General features: G+C 40.4%; 1 protein-coding gene, 1 long non-coding RNA gene and 1 pseudogene across 7 annotated transcripts in view; 2 read left to right on the top strand and 1 right to left on the bottom strand.

Moving 5' to 3' along the window:
* B4galt4 (beta-1,4-galactosyltransferase 4) overlaps positions 1-13,349 on the bottom strand; it is a 28,207-nt gene extending 14,858 nt beyond the window's left edge. For 2 of the 6 annotated variants that reach the window (XR_007110303.1, XM_047565225.1), the window contains exons 1-2: positions 13,079-13,215; positions 3,705-4,026 (exon numbers count right to left, since the gene is read on the bottom strand). Coding sequence is in view for 5 of the 6 variants with exons in the window: in XM_047565225.1 (XP_047421181.1) it covers positions 3,705-3,954 (250 nt within the window). In the remaining variant the exon portion in view is untranslated. Of the gene's footprint in view, positions 1-3,704; positions 4,027-4,825; positions 5,204-12,261; positions 12,432-13,078; positions 13,231-13,292 lie in introns of those variants that run through there. The other 4 variants (XM_047565226.1, XM_047565229.1, XM_047565227.1 and 1 more) reach the window with 4 other exon arrangements.
* On the top strand, positions 554-4,907 carry LOC124993411 (uncharacterized). The gene is made up of 2 exons (XR_007110304.1): positions 554-732; positions 3,996-4,907. It is a non-coding gene; the product is annotated as an uncharacterized LOC124993411 (long non-coding RNA).
* Positions 13,350-18,861: 5,512 nt separating the features above from the next.
* LOC124993662 (RNA 5'-monophosphate methyltransferase-like) lies at positions 18,862-20,395 on the top strand (annotated as a pseudogene).
* The last annotated feature ends 567 nt before the right edge of the window (positions 20,396-20,962 follow it).

Here is a 20,962-nt window from a genome sequence, read left to right as displayed (position 1 = left end):
ATGGTTAGACCAGGTTCCAGTATCGAACAGTGCCTTGGGGCTCTACCCAACAGCACTCAAGAGTTAAGTAACTGCCTCAAGACAACCAAGGGAATTTCTAGCCCACGAGAACCTTCCTGAAGGGTCTGTATATGAGACATAGAGTCAGCAGTCAGTCACGTCCTAAAAATAAATAGTAAGCAGCAGAGTTACATGGGAGACACACTATACGAGCTGCCCATGGCTACTGAGCTGCTGAGGGGTGAAGGGGTGGCTGTTGAGACGGCTTCCTGTGTGGCCTGTTAATAAACCCCATCATTACTTCAACATGCCTCTGTTCTTGCACCCTACAAGAGCCTCATGTGGCTGGCTTGATGTAACTGGTTCCCTTGCTCACCTTCTCATTATGGTAACTCTCATGTGCCCTAAACTTTCAGTATCTGCTTTCACTTAGCCCTTCTCAGTTTCCCTACCAGCTCCCCAGAGCATCTTCTTTAGTTCTCTCCTTTCTAAGGTTACAAAGGGCCCATCTTAAGACATTGCTATTTATGTCACCCTCTTAATCCAGAACTTGCTCAGTTTGTGTCACTGAGTCTTTATGTAAGACTTTATGTAAGACTTTACTGCTGAAATAGATTGTGAAGACTTTAAGCAGATTCGCATTTTAGTAATTCATTTTCATATCTTAGCCTGAGTAATTTGCAAGGGGAATACAATCAAGAATAACTCTGACCTTTCCTTGACTAACTAAAGGTAAGTTACAAGGCAATATAAATACAAGACTGTGATTCAGCTGGAAAGGAAGATGCACGGACTGAATGCCTGTGTCTCCACTCCTCAAGTTCATGTATTGATGCCTTAATCCCAATGTGATAGTATTTGGAGGTGGAGACTCCAGGAGGCATTTAAGTTAAGATGAGGTCATGACCAGAACCAAGTGTTCTGGCAATTAATCCATAGTATTAGAGGCCAGAATGGGTGCTGTTCTTTGTGAGGTGTGAGCGTTCCAAGGGAATACTATAATTGGGAAGGAGCATGAGGAAGTTTGCTTGGTTATTGATAACATTACGTTTCTCAATGTGGGTGCTATTTACATAGCTGTATTCATTTTGTAAAAATTCACTGAACTTTGTGAGAATTCATATGTATTCATTTTGTAAGAATTCATTTATGAATTGCATAAATTTCTGTAACTATTTGGTACTTCAATAACCTACTGTTTAAAAAGGAAAAAAAAAAAAGATGAGGTCATGAGGATGAGCCTCCTTGCTGGGATTAATACCCTTCTGAAAAAAACAATGGGAAATCTGGATCTCAGGGTGTGTGTGTGTATGCATGCATTTGCAGACCAAGGAAAGGCCACGGGAGGACACAACCAGCAAGAGCACCCTCATCAAGAATACAGCCATGGTAGACCCTGATACTGAACTTCCCAAAAGCCTCCAGAACTCAGCCACATTCCCAGCCCCTTTTTTTAAACCCTTTTTTTAAATGTAATTTATTTAGAGACAGGCCTCACTAAATTGCTTAGAGCCTCACTAAGTTTCTGAGACTGGCTTTGAACTCAAAATCCTCCTGCCTCTGCTCCTGAGTAATGGGATTACAGGTGTGCACCATGGTGCCCAATAGTCTGCAGCTTCTTGCACAGCTAAGAACAATGAGCCCCCAAAAAGCCCTAGGCCACCCCACAGAGAGCTCTTTAAACATATGTAGACAACCAGAGTCACAGCCATGGGTCGGGGAAGGAACTAGATTTCAGCAATGTAAAGGATCACTGGGACCACATCCTGCTGGCTCACTGCCTCTTGGGGAAGAAGGCAAACATAAGAAGGACACACTGTGACAAGCAAAAAGGAGTACTGACACACGGGGAACCTAAGACTAACTCTGGCCAGGGCAGTCCCAGAAGCCTTTCTGGAACAGGGAAAATGTAAGGCGGATTTCGGATGGGAAAACAGAAACCCACCAGGCAGACGTGGATGGAGGAAGGGCATTCTCAAAAAAGAAAACAATGCAAATTAAGGTTCCAAGAAGTGTCTGGAGAACTCAAAGCACTTTGAAGGTCTGTAGGATGGACATATGTGAGAATTATCACTGACTAAGGTTTTTTTCCCTCTCAAATTTGTTGTGTTCATTAAAACCAATTTACTGTGCATTTAAGTTGAAAGTCAAGACATCAAAGGGAAATCAAAACATACAAGATATTTAAGAAATACACACTAAAACAATAGTGAAAAACTTTGGTCCTGCACCTAGGCTCCCTAACTTTTGGGTCAAGGAGATGCTAAGAGATGTGACACCACAGAGGCCTGAGTGTGCCTGCATTTCTTCACTTACACGCCTATGAGGAGAACATGCCCAGGCTAGCCTGCTGGTCCCAGGAGAAGGATGAAAGACACAGGGAGCCAAGCCACAGCCTAAATCGACAAACCCTATTATTATATGCTACTGAGACTTTTGTGGCCGGAAAATAAAGTCAGGCCTGTTCATATAATGGAATATCACACATCAGTGAGAATGAACAAACTATAACCACAAACACCCATGTAAACAGATCTTTAAAAAATTATGTTGAGCAACAGAAGTCAAAGACAAAAGAGTACATAACACACACCTCTGATCTGTAAGGCTCAAAAACAGGAAAAATATCATGAATAGTGTAAGAATCTTGAAGCCAGGTTAGTAACTGAAAGAAGCATGGCAACTTCTGGGATTCTAGGAAGATTCCATTTCTTAAGCTGCGAGTGGTGGTGTATGCCTGCAATCCCAACTACTCAAGAAGCCAAGGTAGGAGAATTGCAAGTTTGAGGCCAGCTTGGACAATTAAGCAAGGTCCTGTCACAAAATAAAATTTGTAAAAAAGAGCTGGGATGTAGGCCAGTGGTAGCGCACCCCTGGGTTCAATCCCCAGTGATATGGGATAGACACAGATGTAGCTGGTGGGAACATGAGGTTAAGGGACTAATTCTATACAATGGGCCCACCGTGCTGACCCCTATATGCTTCCTTTTCCAACAAACCTGTAGCCCTGCCTGGCTTAAGGAGACAGGATATGTCACATTCCTCAGCAAACTACCTGTTATCTGCAGGAGAAATGCAAGCCTGAAATAATGTTGATAAGAGGAATCCAATTTACCCTGAAGAGGGAGACTTTTGTGAACCTTCTTTTAGAATAATTTATGGTTAAGAATCCAATTAGAACTGATCAGCATGAGCCAACGTGATCGAGAATTGTCGTGGTAGTGGGGACTTAAAAGTCTGATGTTATCCTGCTCATCAAAAGTTAAGAGGCAGACCTGGGCAGGAAACTTCTCTGGGATCCCCAATAAAATGAGAGTACAAGAGAAGCACACTGTCCCTCTCCTCTCTGAGAGGACCCTTTCTCTCCCTTGAGAGTATTCCCTTTCACTTTTCCTATCCCTTCAATAAACTCATGCCTGTTACTCTGAGCAACATGTCTGAAATCTTTCCAACTTGATCGAAAGAATCAGGGTTTGAAGGGTGGGAGTCAAGGGTCTTCACACTGCCTCAGTTTCTTAGAAGGCCCCAATTCTGTAACATGAGTATCAAGAAAGAAAAAAAGAAAGAATTCAATTTCTTAGCTTACATGCACTTTGTGAAACTTAACCAAGTACACATCGATTTTTATACTTTTCTATACAGCAGTTAGAGTTAAATTAAAAATTTACAAAGTACTTGTAAAAAAGAAAAAGGGAAACACTTACTGAGGTCTGGAGACACAGATGGACAGTTTTCAAGTTCTGCTTTTTTCATGAAGGCTTCATTAGTCAGTGTTTCTTCCTTCCCCAGAGCTATGGCCTTGAAGTTAGCCATGAAATCCTTTGCTTTGGGAATCTCTTGAATAGCACCCACAAAGTAGTTACTGGTGGCCCATCCAACCACCGTCAGGCACAAGGTAAAAAGCAACAGTAATCGTAACTTGTAGGAAAGGTGGAAAGGCAGGTTGAAGCCCATGTCTTTTATTCAGTAATATGTATCTCTCTGCTTCAATCCAGGTGATGGAGCTTCAAGTGCAATTTTTCCAATCTGAATGCAAACAAATGACAACAGAAGATGTGATGGCTGCTTTTGCCCAGTACTTCTGCTCCAATGATCTCACAAAAGACATGTTGCTTTGAATGGAAATCCTACCTGAAATGATTCACTTCAGCATGAACTAGGTCCCCAATGGACCTTGACTAGAGTAATGGTAGTTCTTCAAGTTACAGTTTAGATAACAAATCAAATTTTAAAGGTAGAGGGCTAACCAGCTACACATCACAGAGACTCTGCCCAGTCTGTCACCCAAGAAGGGAAACCACATCCAGATGTTATACAGAACAAAGAAGTAAAATTGAGAAGGGGGAATGTGGTCATTTCTGAGCTGGGGACAGCCTAATTATAGCTCTAGTGGCTCTCTTACTCAAATGCCCCTTCCTGGCACAGCCTTTAAGAGAAGAGTCACAAAATGTAAAGACTTGTTATGGTAGCATATTTAGACCCTGTTATAGTTTAGATCTGGGATGTTCCCCCAAAGTCTCATTTTAAAGGCTTGGTCTCCAGTGTAGCCACAGGTGTGGCCTCTGGAAAGGTGACCATGGCCTCTAACCTCATTGGTGGATGAAATGAATCAATGGATTCATAATTCAATGGCATTATTGGGAAGTGGTGGAAACTTTGGGTGTGGGGTCAGGTTGGAGGAGGTGGGTCACTGGGGGCATGACCTGGAAGGGTATATCTTATATCTTGTACCCAGCCCCTTTACCCTTTCTCTCAATAACTCCCCCTTGCTGCTGCCGCCCCCCTGCTTCCCACCAGCCATGACTTGAACAGCTTTCTTTCTCACCCTCAGTCCCAGAAACAATGAAGCCGGCTAATGGTCTGCAATCTCTGAAATTGTGAGCCAAAATAAATCTTTCTTCTGTTAAGTTGATTTTCTCAGGTGTTTTGTTACAGCAGTAGAAAGCTATCACAAACTCAGTAAGAAAATAAAGGAAAATACCAATGCTCTTTCCCCTTGTGAGTTGGAAAAACATGGTCCTTAATAACAGGGAATGAATGTTATATTCTCAAAGAGGGGCTGGCACAGGGCACAACCCCCAGTGTGGGGTGGGGTTGGGGTGAGGGCAAGAAACCTAAGAGAGTCCCAACACAGGAAATCAATAAGAAAAACAGGTAGAACTATAATGTGGTATTTAAGATCAGGAGTTTGGACTTAGACAGAAACTATAACTCTACCACATATCAGTCATGTAATCTTGGGTCATCACTTAACCAAGACTTAATTTTCCCTATCTGTAAAATAGGGATCAAAATAAAAATATCTATATATAAAAGTTATTTATATTATATATTGCTATGGTTTGGATGTGGCTTGTTCCTCAAGGGTTCATAGTCCCCAGTATGGCAATAGTGAAAGACAATGGAACCTTTATGAGGAGAGAGTTGGTTAGTCACTGGGGGCCCTGCCTTTGGAAGGGAGTAGGTAGTTCTTCTGGGACTCATTTCTCTCTAAACACAAGGTTATAAATGAACCTCAAAAGAGGGTGATTGACCCAGGAAGTAATTAACAGTATGGTCTGTGTTTAGGCCCCATTGACAGGAAGTCAATGGTGAAGGCAATAACAGCTAATAAGAAGGGCCACTGATTTGTGTACTTACTTGTACCATGCACTATGGTTAAATCACTTATATTAATTCTCATCTAAATCCCATGATGTAAAAATTTGTCTTACTTTATGGATGATAAAACAAAGGTTTAGAGAGATTAATTAACTACCCTAAGACCACATAAACTAATTAAGGGATAGAGCTGGGGTCTGAGCTCAGGTGGTCAATTCCAAAGGCCATGCTTCTGCCATATCCTTCACTTGGACACTTTCCCTTATTTCCCCTGATGCCCAGGTAGGCCCAATGCATACCATATGCAGGTGCCTACAGTGGCCCCACACCTCCCTCCCACATCCTCCTGTCCCTTTCCTTGGATCCGTCTGTTCAGATGCCTTCCTGGAGGTCTGTTCTTTTCCCTGCAGATGACAGTAAGTCATTAGGTTCCTGGGACAAATCAGACAACCTCTTATGGACTTAATTATAGGAAGTTTAAATGCAGGATTGATTTTTTATAAAAATTCTCTTAAAAAATTGGCCCCGGAAACATTGCTTTTCTAAGAGCTATTGTGGAGACACAGTCCCCTGAAAGAATAACCAAATTGAAGGAATTTATGATCATGTTACTGTCATGATAAAGGCAAGAAGGACCACAAATAACACATGTTCAGCTCCCTCATTTTGCAGAGGGGGAGGCAAGGCTTAGAGATTTAAAAACCTATCCTAGACACAGAGTATATGGGAAATCTTTACACCTTCTGCCCAATTTTGCTGTGAACCAAAAACTGTTAGAATTAAAAAAAAAAAAAACCCTACCCTAGAAGTAAAGAGTTATGAATAATCATAAACTAATAATGTTAAGCTGCAGGCTAGGCAATTTGTTCAAAAACAAGGCATTTATTCTAAATGCAAGGAGTCATTATTAACAATTACTGATAGGTCATTATGAATGACTACTGATCCCACACCTTGAGACTACATCTGACCCAGTTAAGAACAATCATTTATCCCTTTTTATAAGCCTAAGTGTCCTTGGCAAAATTAACTGGACATGAAGGAAGTTCAAGAGCGAGATTGCCTTGGTTCCTGTGAGTAAACAGAAGTGCAAAGGGTTTAGAACATTGTTCTGGTATCTTTCCAGAGAGATCTCCACCCTCTTCCCCCTGCTTATGGGCTAAATTACTGGGGGTGACAGGTTCAGCATGTTTTCCTAGCTATAAAATGAACTCTCACTAGAAGCCCCAGAGCTAGTTTCTTATAAGGCTATCCTGAATGGCAGGGGAACCATGACTGTAGAGAACCAATTCAGGCAACATCAACAAGTTTTTTTAGGGCAACTCATACCACCCTTTTCCTCTCTAGAAGTCTGCCCTAGAGTTAGTTGGAAATGATTCTGTTGTTGCATTTTTTGTTTTTCCTTGCCTCAATTCTATCTTTAAGCACAGGATAGGTATCAAGGGGACAGAAAAGGAAGCACAGCATAGTCCTTGTATTCAAGAGTTTACTTCAATCTTTTTCCAGATCTACAATTTGTTTTCTAACTATGCCGGTCCCTCTCCAACTTGAAAGTGGAGGAATATATGAAACAAGATTGGGAAAATATTGAGAAGTGCTGAAGTTGAGTGATAGGCACCTGAGGATCCGTTGTCTTTTGCTCTACTTTTGCATATGCTTGAAATTTTCCATAATAATAAGTAGACTGAGGAGGAAGAGGAGCTATAACAAAAGGCAAGCAGCATGAATGCAAAGTGTCATTCCTGGGGAGTCTCTAACCACACATATTTTTGCATCATGGGGTATAGGGAGGGCACCAAGTGTCAACCCCACAAATATTTACTAAGCACTCATGCACCTGCACAAAAGGACAGGGTCTTCATTCAGCCACTGAGAGCACCAAAACCAGCATTCCAATGCCTCTGCGTCAATTTGGTCAAACTGCAGACACAGGGTGTTCGAGTGGGCATGATGGCCCAGGCACATGCTACTATTCCCCTGAGACTCCCTGGGGCACAGTGCCGAGGCCCTTATTTACTCCATTTACTCCTGCAGAATTCCTGGGAGCTGATTATTTGCACACTCCTTGTCCCACCTTCCTTAGGCCTCTGCTGTTTGCTGTCCCAATCACAGTAGTGATCATTGCCTGACCAGCATGGACCCCAAGGACAGGAGGGAAATGATGAGAGCTATTTACACGTACAAGTCATTATACTCAAAAGGCTGAGCTCCAAATGGCCCTAACTGGAAGCATTTAAGCAATAAAATAATGATGGCACTATATTTTAGCCCAAGAATAAAATGACTATTCATGAATCCATACAACTACAAAACATCAAAAAATAGGAACAGGAGAGAAAGGGCAGCTCTTCCTTATAGGAAACGTTCAGTTAATAAGGAAGTGGGACATGGAAAAAAATCATGATTAGGTAAACACCACAATAGTAACTACTGCAGACAAGATTCACCAATGTGTGCTAAAATTAATGGTACAAATTTGAGAATCAGCAGAATTTGCTAATTCACAAAGTATCCACCCTGGCTATTAACTACAAAGGGAAAGACAGTTTTGTAGTGGAAAAACCCAATGTCACCTTAAAGAAGTGATTAAAGTTAAAATCATCATGTAATAACTACTGATTAAAGTTAAAATCATCATGTAATAACTACTGACCCCATGAACCTGTAATAGAGAACATCACTTCTGTGGTATTTATGCCAAAACATATGGCTTTGTTACAAAAATGAGAAAATATCAAACAAATTTCATTCCACAAAATAACTAACTGGCACTCTTCAAAAAAAGGAAAAATTACGAAAAACAAGGAAAAATTCAGGAATTATTTCAGATTGGGGGAGACAAAGGAGAAATAAAAACTAAATGTGATGTAGGACGCTCAAGGAACTATGGAAACAAAAACAAAAACAACAACAAAAAAAAAAGACTTGTAGCAAAACTGTTGAACTTTAAATAAAGTCTATTGTTTAGTTAACGGTAGTGATAAATGTACCATGGTTATGTGAGAGGTTAATAATAGAGGATAATAGAGGAAACTAAGTGAACACTATCATTTGTACAACTTTTAAGTAGGTCTAAAATTAGTTAAAAATAAAAAGTTGAAGAATAAAGTCAGAGACTGAGATATCCCAAATCTACATACAGTAGTACATTAACTTAATTCTCAAAGAAAATCACTGTTTTTTGCATTTCTAGTGCCTCAAGCCAACCTGATACATAGGAAGCACTCAATTTGGTAAATAATGGATGATTTTCTAGGAAATGTTAGTTGAAACATAAGGGCACTCCACAATCCCAGCCTAACTACTAAAAGAAATGATATATGGAAAGAGGGGGGAAAGATAAAGCTAGAGAAGGAAAAATTAAAGGGTATAAAATTCCATATTAGCACAAGCAATAATAATAAGTGTTGGCGTGGATGTGGGGAAAAAGGCACACTCAAACATTGCTGGTGGAGTTGCAAATTGGTACAGCCACTCTGGAAAGCAGTATGGAGATTCCTCAGAAAGCTTAGAATGGACCCACCATTTGACCCAGCTATCCCACTCCTTGGTTTATACCCAAAGGACTTAAAATCAGCATACTACAGTGATGCCGCCATATCAATGCTCATAGCTGCTCAATTCACAAGAGCTAGATTGTGGAACCAACCTAGATGCCCTTCAACTGACAAATGAATAAAGAAACTGTGGTATATTTACACAATGGTATAAAGAACAATAAAATTATGGCATTTGCTGGTAAATGGATGAAGTTGGAAAATAACATGCTAAGTGAAATAAGCCAAGTCCAAAAAACCAAAGGCCGAATGTTTTCTCTGATAAGTGCATGAGAATACATAATGATGAGGGGTAGCAGGGGGAAGAGAAGAATGAAGAAACTTTGAATGGTGTAGAGGAAAAAGGGGTGGGAGGGGGTGGGGATGGAAAAACAGTAGAATGAAACAGACAGTATTACCCTATATATATGTATGATTACATGAATGGCGTGAATATACATTGTGTACAACCATAGAAATGAAAAGTTATACCCCATTTGTGTACAATGAATCAAATGTGTCTGTAAAAATAAAAAATATTTTAATAAAAAAACAATAAAATAAAAAATAAAGTGAATCCAGAATATTAAAAAAAAAAAAAAATTCCATCTTAGAAAAAAATTTTAAATTAAAAAGTTTCACCCCAATACTAGCTCCCTTTGGTTTACAAACACCAACACTTTTCTAAGGGTAGTGGACCCCATCTCTGACCAATGGCACTCTCAGTCTTGCTTGCCCCTTCTGCCCCTCTGCCACTGAATATTCAAAAGGGATGTTTCGCCTCTTTGACTTTGAAAGAGCTGCTGCTAGATCTGCCCCATCTCCAGGAGCCCACAGCGTCACTGTGTGAGCTTGCATTAGGCACTTGTCACTTTAATACCAGAGATAACCAAATTATAAGGCGTATTTTAGCTCGAAGTTTTGGAGGTTTCAGTCCATGATTGGTTGGTCCCATCGCTTCTGGGCTATGGCAAGGTGGCAACCATGGCGGGGAGAGTGTGGCAGAGAAAAACTACTCACTTCACCAGGAAGCCAAAGAGTACAAGAGAAAAAGGCTTGGGGTACACTATCCCCTTCAAGGGCATGCTCCCCATGATCTGAAGACCTCCCACTAGGCCCCCCAGATTGCATCACCTCCCCATAGCATCAAGCTGGAGACTAAGCACTCAACACATGTGCCTTAGAAAGACATTAAGATCCTAACTGTGGCAAAGAACTACCCAGCATGCTTGAACAAAGTGGACCTGCCTCCCAGGTCCACTTAGAAATATGGGAACCCACACTTGAAATCAGATGGTCCTGTAATACCCTTTTCACAGCAAGAAGAGTCATGAAATGGTAGGGAAATATGAGGTAGACTGAATCAGTGAAAGGCTGAAATTGTTTTACATGGTATGTAACTCAACACAGAATTCACAAGAATTTCTGGTGGGAGGTTTTAATAGAAGTTCATTGATTATGTCATTCTTAGCTACCCTAAGAAGCCTATGATGGGGCCAGTGGGAGTTTACTTTCTGCAGTCATTAGGGGCATACCAATGTCTCTGAGGTTTGAGAAGCTCTGATATAATGGACAAAAACGGACTCTGAAGTCACAAAGTGCTGAATTCAAGTTCTTGTTATCAGATGCATGAATGGCTTTGGGCAAGTGACCTAAACTTTTTGGGTTTATCTGGCCATTTACTTAGAAAGCATTTCTCAACATGTGGTTCTAAAGGTGGCCTTTATCAAAAACACTGGGGGGTGTTTTAAAACAGTAAATTCCTAGCTAATAGATCCAAACAGCTAGGTCTGGGACTCAGGAAAATGAAAGTTTAACAAGCTCCTCAGGTGATTCTTATATGCAGTAAAGTTTGAGAACCACTGAAATAAGAGAAAGAACCTAGAAAGTAATAGATCCTTCAGAAAGGTTAATTTTCTTTTTGGTGAGAAAACCAAGATAGGTGAAAATGAGATTTATAAAATGCATTTAAATAGCTTTTGATTCTATCATTCGGGAAATAACCAGAGGGGTTGACCACAATATTCGAACAAACATTGCTAAAGTAACCAAAAATGAAAAAGAATACAAATATTAACAATGGGGATCTGAGTTAATTAATTATAGCATATACCTATGATGGAACACATACTCTCATTAAGTACATGGGAACATGCTCATGAAAGCTAAGTGGGAAAAAAAGAATATAAAAATGTATACAAAATACAATCCCAATTCTGTAATATATGTGTGTACATATCTTCTATATATAAAATGCCAGAAAGAATCACTAGTAGTCATCTCTCAATTATGGAATTAGGAAAACTTTTGTTTCTTCTGTAACTTCTAACTTACCAGAGTTTTACAACCAGAAACAATGTTGTTTTCTGATAAAAATGACTAGTTTCTTTAAAATGTATTAAAATTTAAAGATGACACATTAGACAGAGATCAGGATTTTAGTTAGAAAAGGTTGGCAGCAATTCATTCAAATAATCTTTAAGAAAACCTGTTCTAAATTGGCCCAGCAAGTCCCAATCTCAATGAAAAAACTCAGAGTTCCAGTAAACTTCAACACCAGAGAACCTTGTGCTCTTGGCTTGAAATGCCTGTTCCTAGGCTCCAGAGATTTTTGGTTTTGTTTTATTTCAAAGGTCTGAGATGGGGCCAAGAAATCTACATTTTTAACAGGAACTCAATTCTGAGACATGAAGGCACCTTTGAGAAACCATTGTTCATTGGTGGTTTTAAAAAAGACTAGAAAACAACAACTGACTTGTTTTGGATATTCTCATTCTGAATAAAATATCTTCAAAGAAATGATAGATTCTCAAATTATTTGCAGGCATCTCTGAATAAAGTACACATTATCAGCTCTGCTTAAAGTAGATACTAAATACATCGTGGCATAAAATACAGTAACAACTGGTTTTATTGTCCTCCCTACCCACTCCCCCTCGGGTTACTTAGGTGCAGTTCAAAATTTCTCTTTAAGAGATATTTTTAATCTAATCAAGGCCGCAGACACCTCTCAAAAATGCATACATCAGGTACACGAAAGTTTCTGCAACTTTATGGAGTTTCTAGTGTACGCAAAGTCCAAATCAGTTGCCCAAGAGCGAATTCAAAAGCAAACAAATTATACCCAATCAAGCATTATCTCCTTCCCCTTTAGAGACAATTCAGCACTCCTGATCAGGTTCCAGAATAGTCCTCCACGCCCTTTGAATCCCAATTTCTCAACATGAATTCTGAATCCTATCTAAGAAATCCTAAGATTTCTTGACTTTCTTGTAGCCTCAATATGTTCTTTTCCTTAAAAAAAAAAAAAAAAAAAAAAAGTGGTTGATTAATGTTCAAAGGATAAGGAAAAACCACCTCTCCTCAGCTCTCAAATTTCCACCTCCTTCCAGCTGCCTTTCATCAAACAGCGAAGGAGATCTACCTGTGCCCTCACTGCCTTGGTATCCGCATCTCCCACCCACTCCAGAACACTTTGCAACAGCGCGCACACCCACCCTCCTTAAGGTCACCAACCCAAGGCCTTTCCTCGGTTCACATCCCGGTGGGCCTTCCCCTACTCCCAAACCAAGAGTCAACAGCCCTTATCTAATGGAAAACAGAACAGCAAGAGACACTAATCAACAGATACCGGATAGACGAAGAGCCTGATGAGGGTAGATGTCTCTGAAATCCTTTAAAAACCCAGGTGACAAACCCTTTCGGAGAAAGGTCAGAACTTCTCCGCCCCTTGAAGGCCCCCAGGCCGAGATCAGTTTCCCAGGGAAAACACCGAGGAGGGGGTTTTCAGGTGAATACGCCTGGCGGGGAAAGAGGTGCGGACGGGCGACCCTCGAATCGTGATGCGCAGCCACTGGGGCTGGCGCCCTGGATCCTTCCCTACCCGGCAGCATCGTATCTACCCTCCCGGGCCGGTAGCAGAGGCAATGCATTGCATGCACCTGAACCTCAGCTTTGCGCCAGGCTCGGCCTCCGCAGGCCCCTTGTCCGGTCCGCTGCTCGGGTAGAGGCAGGACAGCCCCACCGAAGCCAGGCCGCGCGCCCGCCCAGCCCCAGCCCGGGGACAGACCCGGGCCGCTACCCAGCGATCCCTGCTCGGCACCCGCCTCCCGGGTATTGCTCGTCCCAGAGCCAGCCGAGGCCGCGCGTACTCACCACAGACCCGGCCACAGCGAGCACCGCCCCGGGGAAAGGGGAGGCGGTGCGGAGCAGCCCCGGGGACCGCCCTCCCTCCCGGGAGGCGGCTCCAGAGTGCGCGCTCCGCCTCCTGCCCGCGCGGCCTTGGGGACGGATCTGCCCAGTTTTCCCCAGGTCTGAAGTTCCCAGGCGGACCCCACCAGGGCACTGGAGAGAGCACCGGGAGGGAAATGTACATCTCCGCCCTGGGTGATCGTAAAACTTGTGTCATAGTGGAATAGGTGCTGGGCACCCCAAGTTGCTTTCCCGCAAATGTTCACAAAGCCCAGGGAAGGAAATTGGAACCTTACCCCTTTACAGAGTATGAAACTGACCTTTAGGGGTTAAAAACTTACCTTATATCACCCTGATTTCGGTCTTCTCAACTGCATAATATACCAAATCCCCTGGCCTTTCTCATTTTGTAGGAATATTAATATTAAGTGAATAATTAAAATCCTAATTTCTTCAACTTCATTCTTTACTGAAAGTCAAAACAGAATTGTTTATACTCAAGATTTGAGTGAAAAGTTATGGTGGGTTCTGTTTAAGCCCGCAAAAAAGTCGGTAGATTCTCTAGGCTATCCTTCCTGTCCACCCCACCCCAAAAGGAACAAACTGGGAAGAATTAATGCTACCGTCTTTGTGTGTAAGCGTGAGCTCTGGGACTATACTGAGGCCTCTGTCACTGTAACCTGGATCTGAGTCAAGGTGATCTGTGCCTGAGGCTCCTGAATAGAGCAAAGACCTCTGAAGAGTCTAAGAGGGCCCAAGTCCCCTGTGTTCTCGGCAAAAACGATAGAAACCCCCTCTAGAGGGCGCATTCTCATAGGCGTCAAGCCTTTTTTTTTTTTTTTAATTAATTAATAAGCACCAGAAGCCATACGACTGAGAGCAGAATTACCCAACTGATTTAGACCCCCCCCCCCCGGGACAAGTTAAAAACTTCTGACAAATTGGATGTAACATAGTTTATTTGAGCAAAGAACGATCGACAAATCAGGCAGAACTGAGGGAGTGTAGTGGAACAGGAGGCAGAATTCACTTTTTAAACTCCAGCTTAACTGGGAGCGGTGGTACACACCTTACCTTACCTTGCAACTTAGCAAGACCCTGTCTTAAAATGAAAAATAAAAAGGACCCAAGATTTAACTCAGTGGTAAAGCATTGCTGGGTCCCGTCCCCAGTATTAAAAAGAAAAAAAGACTAGACTCAGAACTAGTACAATTTCCCTTCCTCTACTCCATTTATCTAAGAAGCCACAGGCCAGGCCAGATTTAAGGAGAATAAAATATACTCCCATAGCTCAGGGAGAAAAATGTCAAAGTATTTGAGGTTGTTTTTTAATCTACTTCGCTATAGATATTTATTTCTAATTTTCCCCATAATATACTTTACAGCATCTTTTTCTCTGTCCAACAGCACACATAAAGAAGTCTCTGTCATGGATGGAACTGTGCCCTTCCACCCCTAGTTCACATGTGAAGTCCTAACCCCCAGTACCTCAGATGTGTCTATATTTGAAAACAAGACCTGAAAGAGGTAAGAAAATTGAAATAGAGTCACAAATGTGGGACCTAGTCCAACATGACTGGTGACTTCATAAGAAGAGAAGATTAGGACCCAGACAACACTGACAGAGGGACGACCATGTGAAGCCACAGCAAGAAGGTGGCTGCCTAGAAGCTAAGGTTGCCTTAAAAGAATCCAAAGCTGTCAGACACCTTCAACTTGTACTTCCAGCCTCCAGAATTGTCAGAAAATGTTTAGGTCATCTAGACTATGGTATTTTGTTATGACAGCCCTAACCTACTCATAGTCTCCTTTAATCCGAAACAGTTTGTCATCTTTTCTTGGTTTTCATGACACTGACATTTTTTAAGGCTACAGGCCAGTTGCTTCAAAGAATGTTCAATTTGGACTTGTCTTATACTCACAATTAAATTCCAGTTATGTATTTTGGGCGTAAATATGATAAAAATGATGTTAAATTCTCAGAGCATCAGAGCATGTGTGATGCCAGTCTGTATTAGCAGTGGTTCCTAGATGCATTCATGCTTGCAACCCTGAACCACTATGTAAACAACTGACTACTCTGAGGCTACCATGCTCTAGAAAGCCCACACTAGCCATGTGGAGAACCTATGTGGAAAAAGAGAAGAAGACCACAGCCACCTCCCAACTATTCCAGCCATTGCCCACTAAGAGTCATCCTAGCAGAAGTTCTAATTATCATGGAGCAGGGAAGAGCCTTCCCTGCTGTGGCATACCTGAATCCTGACCACAGAATTGGGAGATCCAAGAATAACAAATTATTTTAAGACTCTACGTATGGAGATCATTTGATATATTGCAATAGTTAATCAAAACACATATTAGATAATTATAGTCTATCCACATTAAATGTCTTCAATTTTATCATTGTACTGTGGTTGTATAAGAGAATGTCTTTGTTCTTAGTAGTTATTTAATGATAAAATATCATGATGGTTTATTTAATATGAAAGAAATAGAAAGGACAAATGTAGTAAAAAGTTAACAATTGCGAAGCTAAAATGTATACAGTTGTCCACTGAGTAATTTTTAAGACTTCTAAGGAAGGAAATTTTTTCAAAACAAAAAATTGAAATGAAAAAGAGAAAAAAGACCAAATTTCAAAGATGGAAAAAGCAGTAAATGGACATCCCCTTCTGGTTATGATTAAGTAAAAGGGACCACATTTACCATCCTACCTGAAGCATCTTTAAACACACACACACACACAATATGTAGATCAGACATTTGATATGGGGTTACAAAGGATAGTGATCTCTGAGAGACAGGAAGCAAACAAGATGAGTACTGTAATTGTCCCAGCTTATTACCTTGAGGGAGTTTCCAAACTACAGTAAAGGGAGAGAAAACAAAGGCAGAGGCTCACAGACTCCTTGGGTTGAGGATAGAGATCCTAGAGTCCAAAAGACCAAGGCAGTTACAGTTCCCAGAATAAAATAATAGAGAGAACAAATAAAGGTGAGACAAACAGAAAACAAATAGCAAGATGATATACTCAAGCCTAACCTTCTTACTAATTACCTTAATGTAAAGGGTAAAAATACCCCCAATTAAAAGGTAGACATTATTAGATGGAATTTTTAAAAAAGCAAAACACAACTATATTCTCCTTATAAAAGTACACTTCAAATATAAAAATTATAAAAGTAAAAGAATGAGAAAATATATACCATGTTAACACTAGAGGATGCAACTCAATGGTAGAGTGCATATTTAGCATCTGCAAGGCCCTGAGATCAATCCCTAGCATCAAAAACAAACAAACAAACACAACAAGATTAGTGATTTCAAAATCAACAAAATAGGGGCTGGGGTTGTGGTTCAGTGGCAAAGCACTTGCCAAGCATGTCCAAGGCACTGGGTTTGAGTCTCAGCACCTCATATAAATAAATGAATAAAATAAAGGACCATCAATATCTGAAAATATATATATTTTAAAAATCAGCAAAATAAATTTTTTCAGTAAAGAAAAAGGGATAAAGAAGGTCATTTTGTAATAATAATAGAAGGGGTCAATTTATTAAAAGGAAATAATTCAAACATTTATGAACCTAATAATAAATAAGCCTCAATATATGTGAAGTAAAAATTGTTAGAACTGTGAAAAGAGACAAATCCACAAGTATAGACAGTGTAACAGTTTGGATGTGAGGTGTCCCCAATAAACTCATGTGATAGACAATGCAGGAATGTCCAGAGATGAAATAATCAGATTATGAGAAGTTGTAACCTAATCAGTGAACTAACCCATTTGATGTATTAAATTTTGGATTACTGGGTGGTAACCGTAGGCAGATATGATGTGACTGGAGGAAGCAGGTCACTGGGGTTGGCCTTTGGGGATTATATCTTGTCAATACACTTTTTAAAAATCTGTGTCGCTGATTCTCTCAGCATATTTTGAATAGGCATTTGAATTTCATTTATTTTAGTGGGAGTGAGAATGATGAACACATTTTCATAAAATAAAGATGTCTTTACACTTCCTTAACTATCATTATTCCTTCATATATTTTGCCCATTTTACTATTGGTTTATCTGTCTCCCTTATGGGATTCATGGTATTGTAAATGGCACTTTAAAATTTAAATTCCCAATTGTTTATTGCTAGTATATAGAAATTTAATTCATTTTTATATAATAATCTTGTACTTTATAATATTGTCAAACTCACTTATTTTGGTAGCTTTTTATCTTTATCTTATTGGAATTTCTATGGAAACAATAAACTATTAAAGACAAGTTTTTCTTTTTTCTTTCCAATCTGGATTTTTTAAATCCTTTTTGTTTTGTTTTGTTTTAGTTTGAAATTATGATAAATTAAATTGATTGATTTTTAAATATTCAATCAACTCTCATTCTTGGAATGAACCCTGGTTGGTCATGATGTAATTTCCCTTTTATAAAAAAAAAGAAATTGAGTAGTATATCTTATACACATTAGAAGCAAGGACATAGTTGAAATTAACTAAATGAATGGTTCTAAATGTGACTGTGCATTTTAAAGTGCTTTCTATTTTGCACATTTAAAAATGTTTATATTTGATTTTAAAAAATCAAAATATAAAGGCTACAGTTGGCTTTTCTATGGGTTCTGTACCTATGGATTCAACCAACCATGGATTGAAAATATATTTTTAAAATAAATTGTGTCTGTACTGAACATGAACAGACTTTTTTGTCATTATTCCCTAAACAATACAGTCACAACCATTTACATAGCTTTTATTTTATAGCAGGGTATATAAGTAATTCTAGAGATAATTTAAAGTATATTAGATATTGTATAGGTTATTTGCAAATACTATACCTTTTTATATAAGGATTGAGCATCCTTGGATTTCAGTATCCTCTGGGTTCCTCAAACCAGTTCCTTCCCCATGGATAACAAAGAATGACTTTATAGTAAAAAGTAAGTCTCTACTGTGAACCCTAAATCCTCCTTTCCCCCCTACACAGTGGCACAAATGTGTGTAATTGCTTGGGTATTCATCCTGTGTACAACCCAGCATTTACAAATGTACAACAATATGTTTAAATATCCCCCATCTTTTCATTTTACTAATAGATGCACACTATTTTGTACCTTGCTTTTCATTTACTAACTTGGGAAACATTCATGTCTTTTTTGGGGGTCGGGGGCACGGTGCTGGGGATTCAGCCCTCACTGATGTGATGAAATGACTGGTTAAATGGGGCCACACCCAAGATTTGATAAGGAGAGAAAGAGAAGAAAGAAGTAAATGGAGAGTGAGGAGAAAATAAGCACTGGTTTGGGACTTGATACTAATTTTTGAACATTGGCATGAGTTGACAGCTTATTAGAAATACAGAATCTCAGGGCTAGGAATGCGGCTCAGTGTAGAGCACTTGCCTGGCACGTGTGAAGCCCTGAGTTTGATTCCCAGTGCAGCAAAAAATACATATGTACATACAAATCTCAGTCCTCACCCCAGATCTACTAATATTTTAGAACAATCTGTAGGTGGTTTATATGCCCATTAAAGTTCAAGCAGCCAAGCCAGGTATGGTAGCACACACCTGCAATCCCAGCTATTCAGGAAGCTGAGGCAGGATAAAATCACGTTGGAGGCCAGCCTGCACAACTCAGTGAGACCCTGTCTCCAAAAGAAAAATAAAAAGGGTAGGGAATTTACCTCAGTGACCTTGTGTTCAATTCCCAGTACTGGGAAGAAAGAAAAAAAAACAAAAACAAAAAAACAAAAGCTTAAGAATCCTGGTACAGAGGAAGAAATCTAATGCAAAAAAACTACACAGAAAAACATAAATTAGAGTTAATTATAATGGTAATAGAAATCAAAGTTAGCAAAAGGACAGAGTGACTTGTTTAAGAATCAAAAAGTTCCTAAGATGGTGAAAATTATAAATCATTGGATTTGGCTAGAAGGAGATCAGTAGTGACACTTGGGAGTGACGGCAGCAGAAGCAGAATAAGCCTCAGCAGGAGTGGATGAAGTGTAAAACAGTATGTAAATGAAAAGGTGTAAAATGAAGGCTAAATGAAGGTTTTGGAATCCAGTCCTTTCCCAACCACAGGTCTGAGAAACAGGTTTTTGTAAGATGGAGCTTGCTCTATTCCTCACCTTCCAGGTAAGGGACACTGGTTAAGCTTCTGGACCCCTTTCCTTTTCCCTTGTGTCTGAGATACCCAGAAAAAGATAATGAGTTTGCCAGCATATGACTTAAGCCGGAAAATATTGCTCCAGGCTCCTTTGCAGCTTGATTGGGCCATCACTTTGAACCATACAATGCAACCAGTAGTATCAGGAAAATATAGCGATGCTGCCTTACAGTCTGTGACCCCTGGAGGGCGCTGAGAGTCTGCTCAAGAAAAACTACAACCTCTGTAGGTTAAAATTTAGGAGCCTCACATCCTATAAAGCCAGAGGTAAGTATGGCAGTCTTAGAGGAAGAGAGAGAGCTTTCTCTTCCATTCACTGTTGAAAATTGCAATGACAAAACTCTTTTGGATTCCTCTAGGATCTGAGTGTGGCTCTATACAAACCACTCAAATGCCTCCAGAGAACTCGGTCTCCTATGCTGTGACATAGATCCAGTCCTGCTGGAGCGAGCTAAAAAAAATTGTCCTTTTCCCGATGACTTGACTTTTATCACCCTGGACTTCATCAATCAAAGGACCCGGAAGGTTCTCTTGAGCTCTTTCTTAAGTCAATTTGGACATACAGTTTTTGACGTTGGCTTCTGCCTGTGGATTCATCTGAACCGTGAGGACCAGGGCCTGTGGGAGTTCCTGGCCCATCTTCCCTCCCTCTGCCGCTGCCTCCTTGTGGAGACACAGTCCTGGAAGTGTTACCAAGGTCTGCTAGGCATCTCAGAAAGCGGGGACTCCAGGACTTTGATCACTTCCTTTCCCTTGCCATCCAAGGTGATACAGCCAATCAGTTGTGCAGATCTTGACCCAGGACCATGACATGGAATTAGTATGCTGCTTTGGCAACACCAGCTGGGACTGAAACCTTCTCCTCTTCAGGGCATCTGACCCCTGAATCATTAAGTTTTCTCTGCTGTAGACGGCCTCATTCTATCCCTGCTGTGCTCAGCCGGTGTCCCTGACTGTGACACTGGGGAGGTGTGTAACAGGCCCATGAGGGCCTGAAGAGGGTCTAATTTCCCTTTTAATTTGTTAAAATTGTGTTTAGAACATTTACATCTATGTACAATATTGGATATTGGATAGAAGCAGTGACAGAAGACATCCTTGTCTTGTTTCTCGTCTTAGTGGAAAAGTATTCAGATTTTCACCATGAGCAGGATGTTAGCTGGAGATTTCTCACAGATGCTTTTTTAAAATTTATTTTTATTTTTTACTAGTTCTAATTAGTTATACGTGATGGCAAAATGCATTTTGATTTGTTATATACAAATGGAGCACAACTTTTCATTTCTCTTATTATACATGATGCAGAGTCACACCATTCATGTGATCTTACATGTATATAGGGTAAAAATGTCTGTCTCATCCTACCATCTTTCCCATTCCCACTCCTCCTCCCCTCCCCACTCTCCCCTCCCCTCAACCCCCTCCTCTCTCCTCTTCAATCCCCTCTGCCTGA

The sequence above is a fragment of the Sciurus carolinensis genome, chromosome 9 (assembly GCF_902686445.1).
Source record: "Sciurus carolinensis chromosome 9, mSciCar1.2, whole genome shotgun sequence".
Lineage (NCBI taxonomy): Eukaryota > Metazoa > Chordata > Mammalia > Rodentia > Sciuridae > Sciurus > Sciurus carolinensis.
This window is presented reverse-complemented; position numbering and strand designations above follow the sequence as displayed.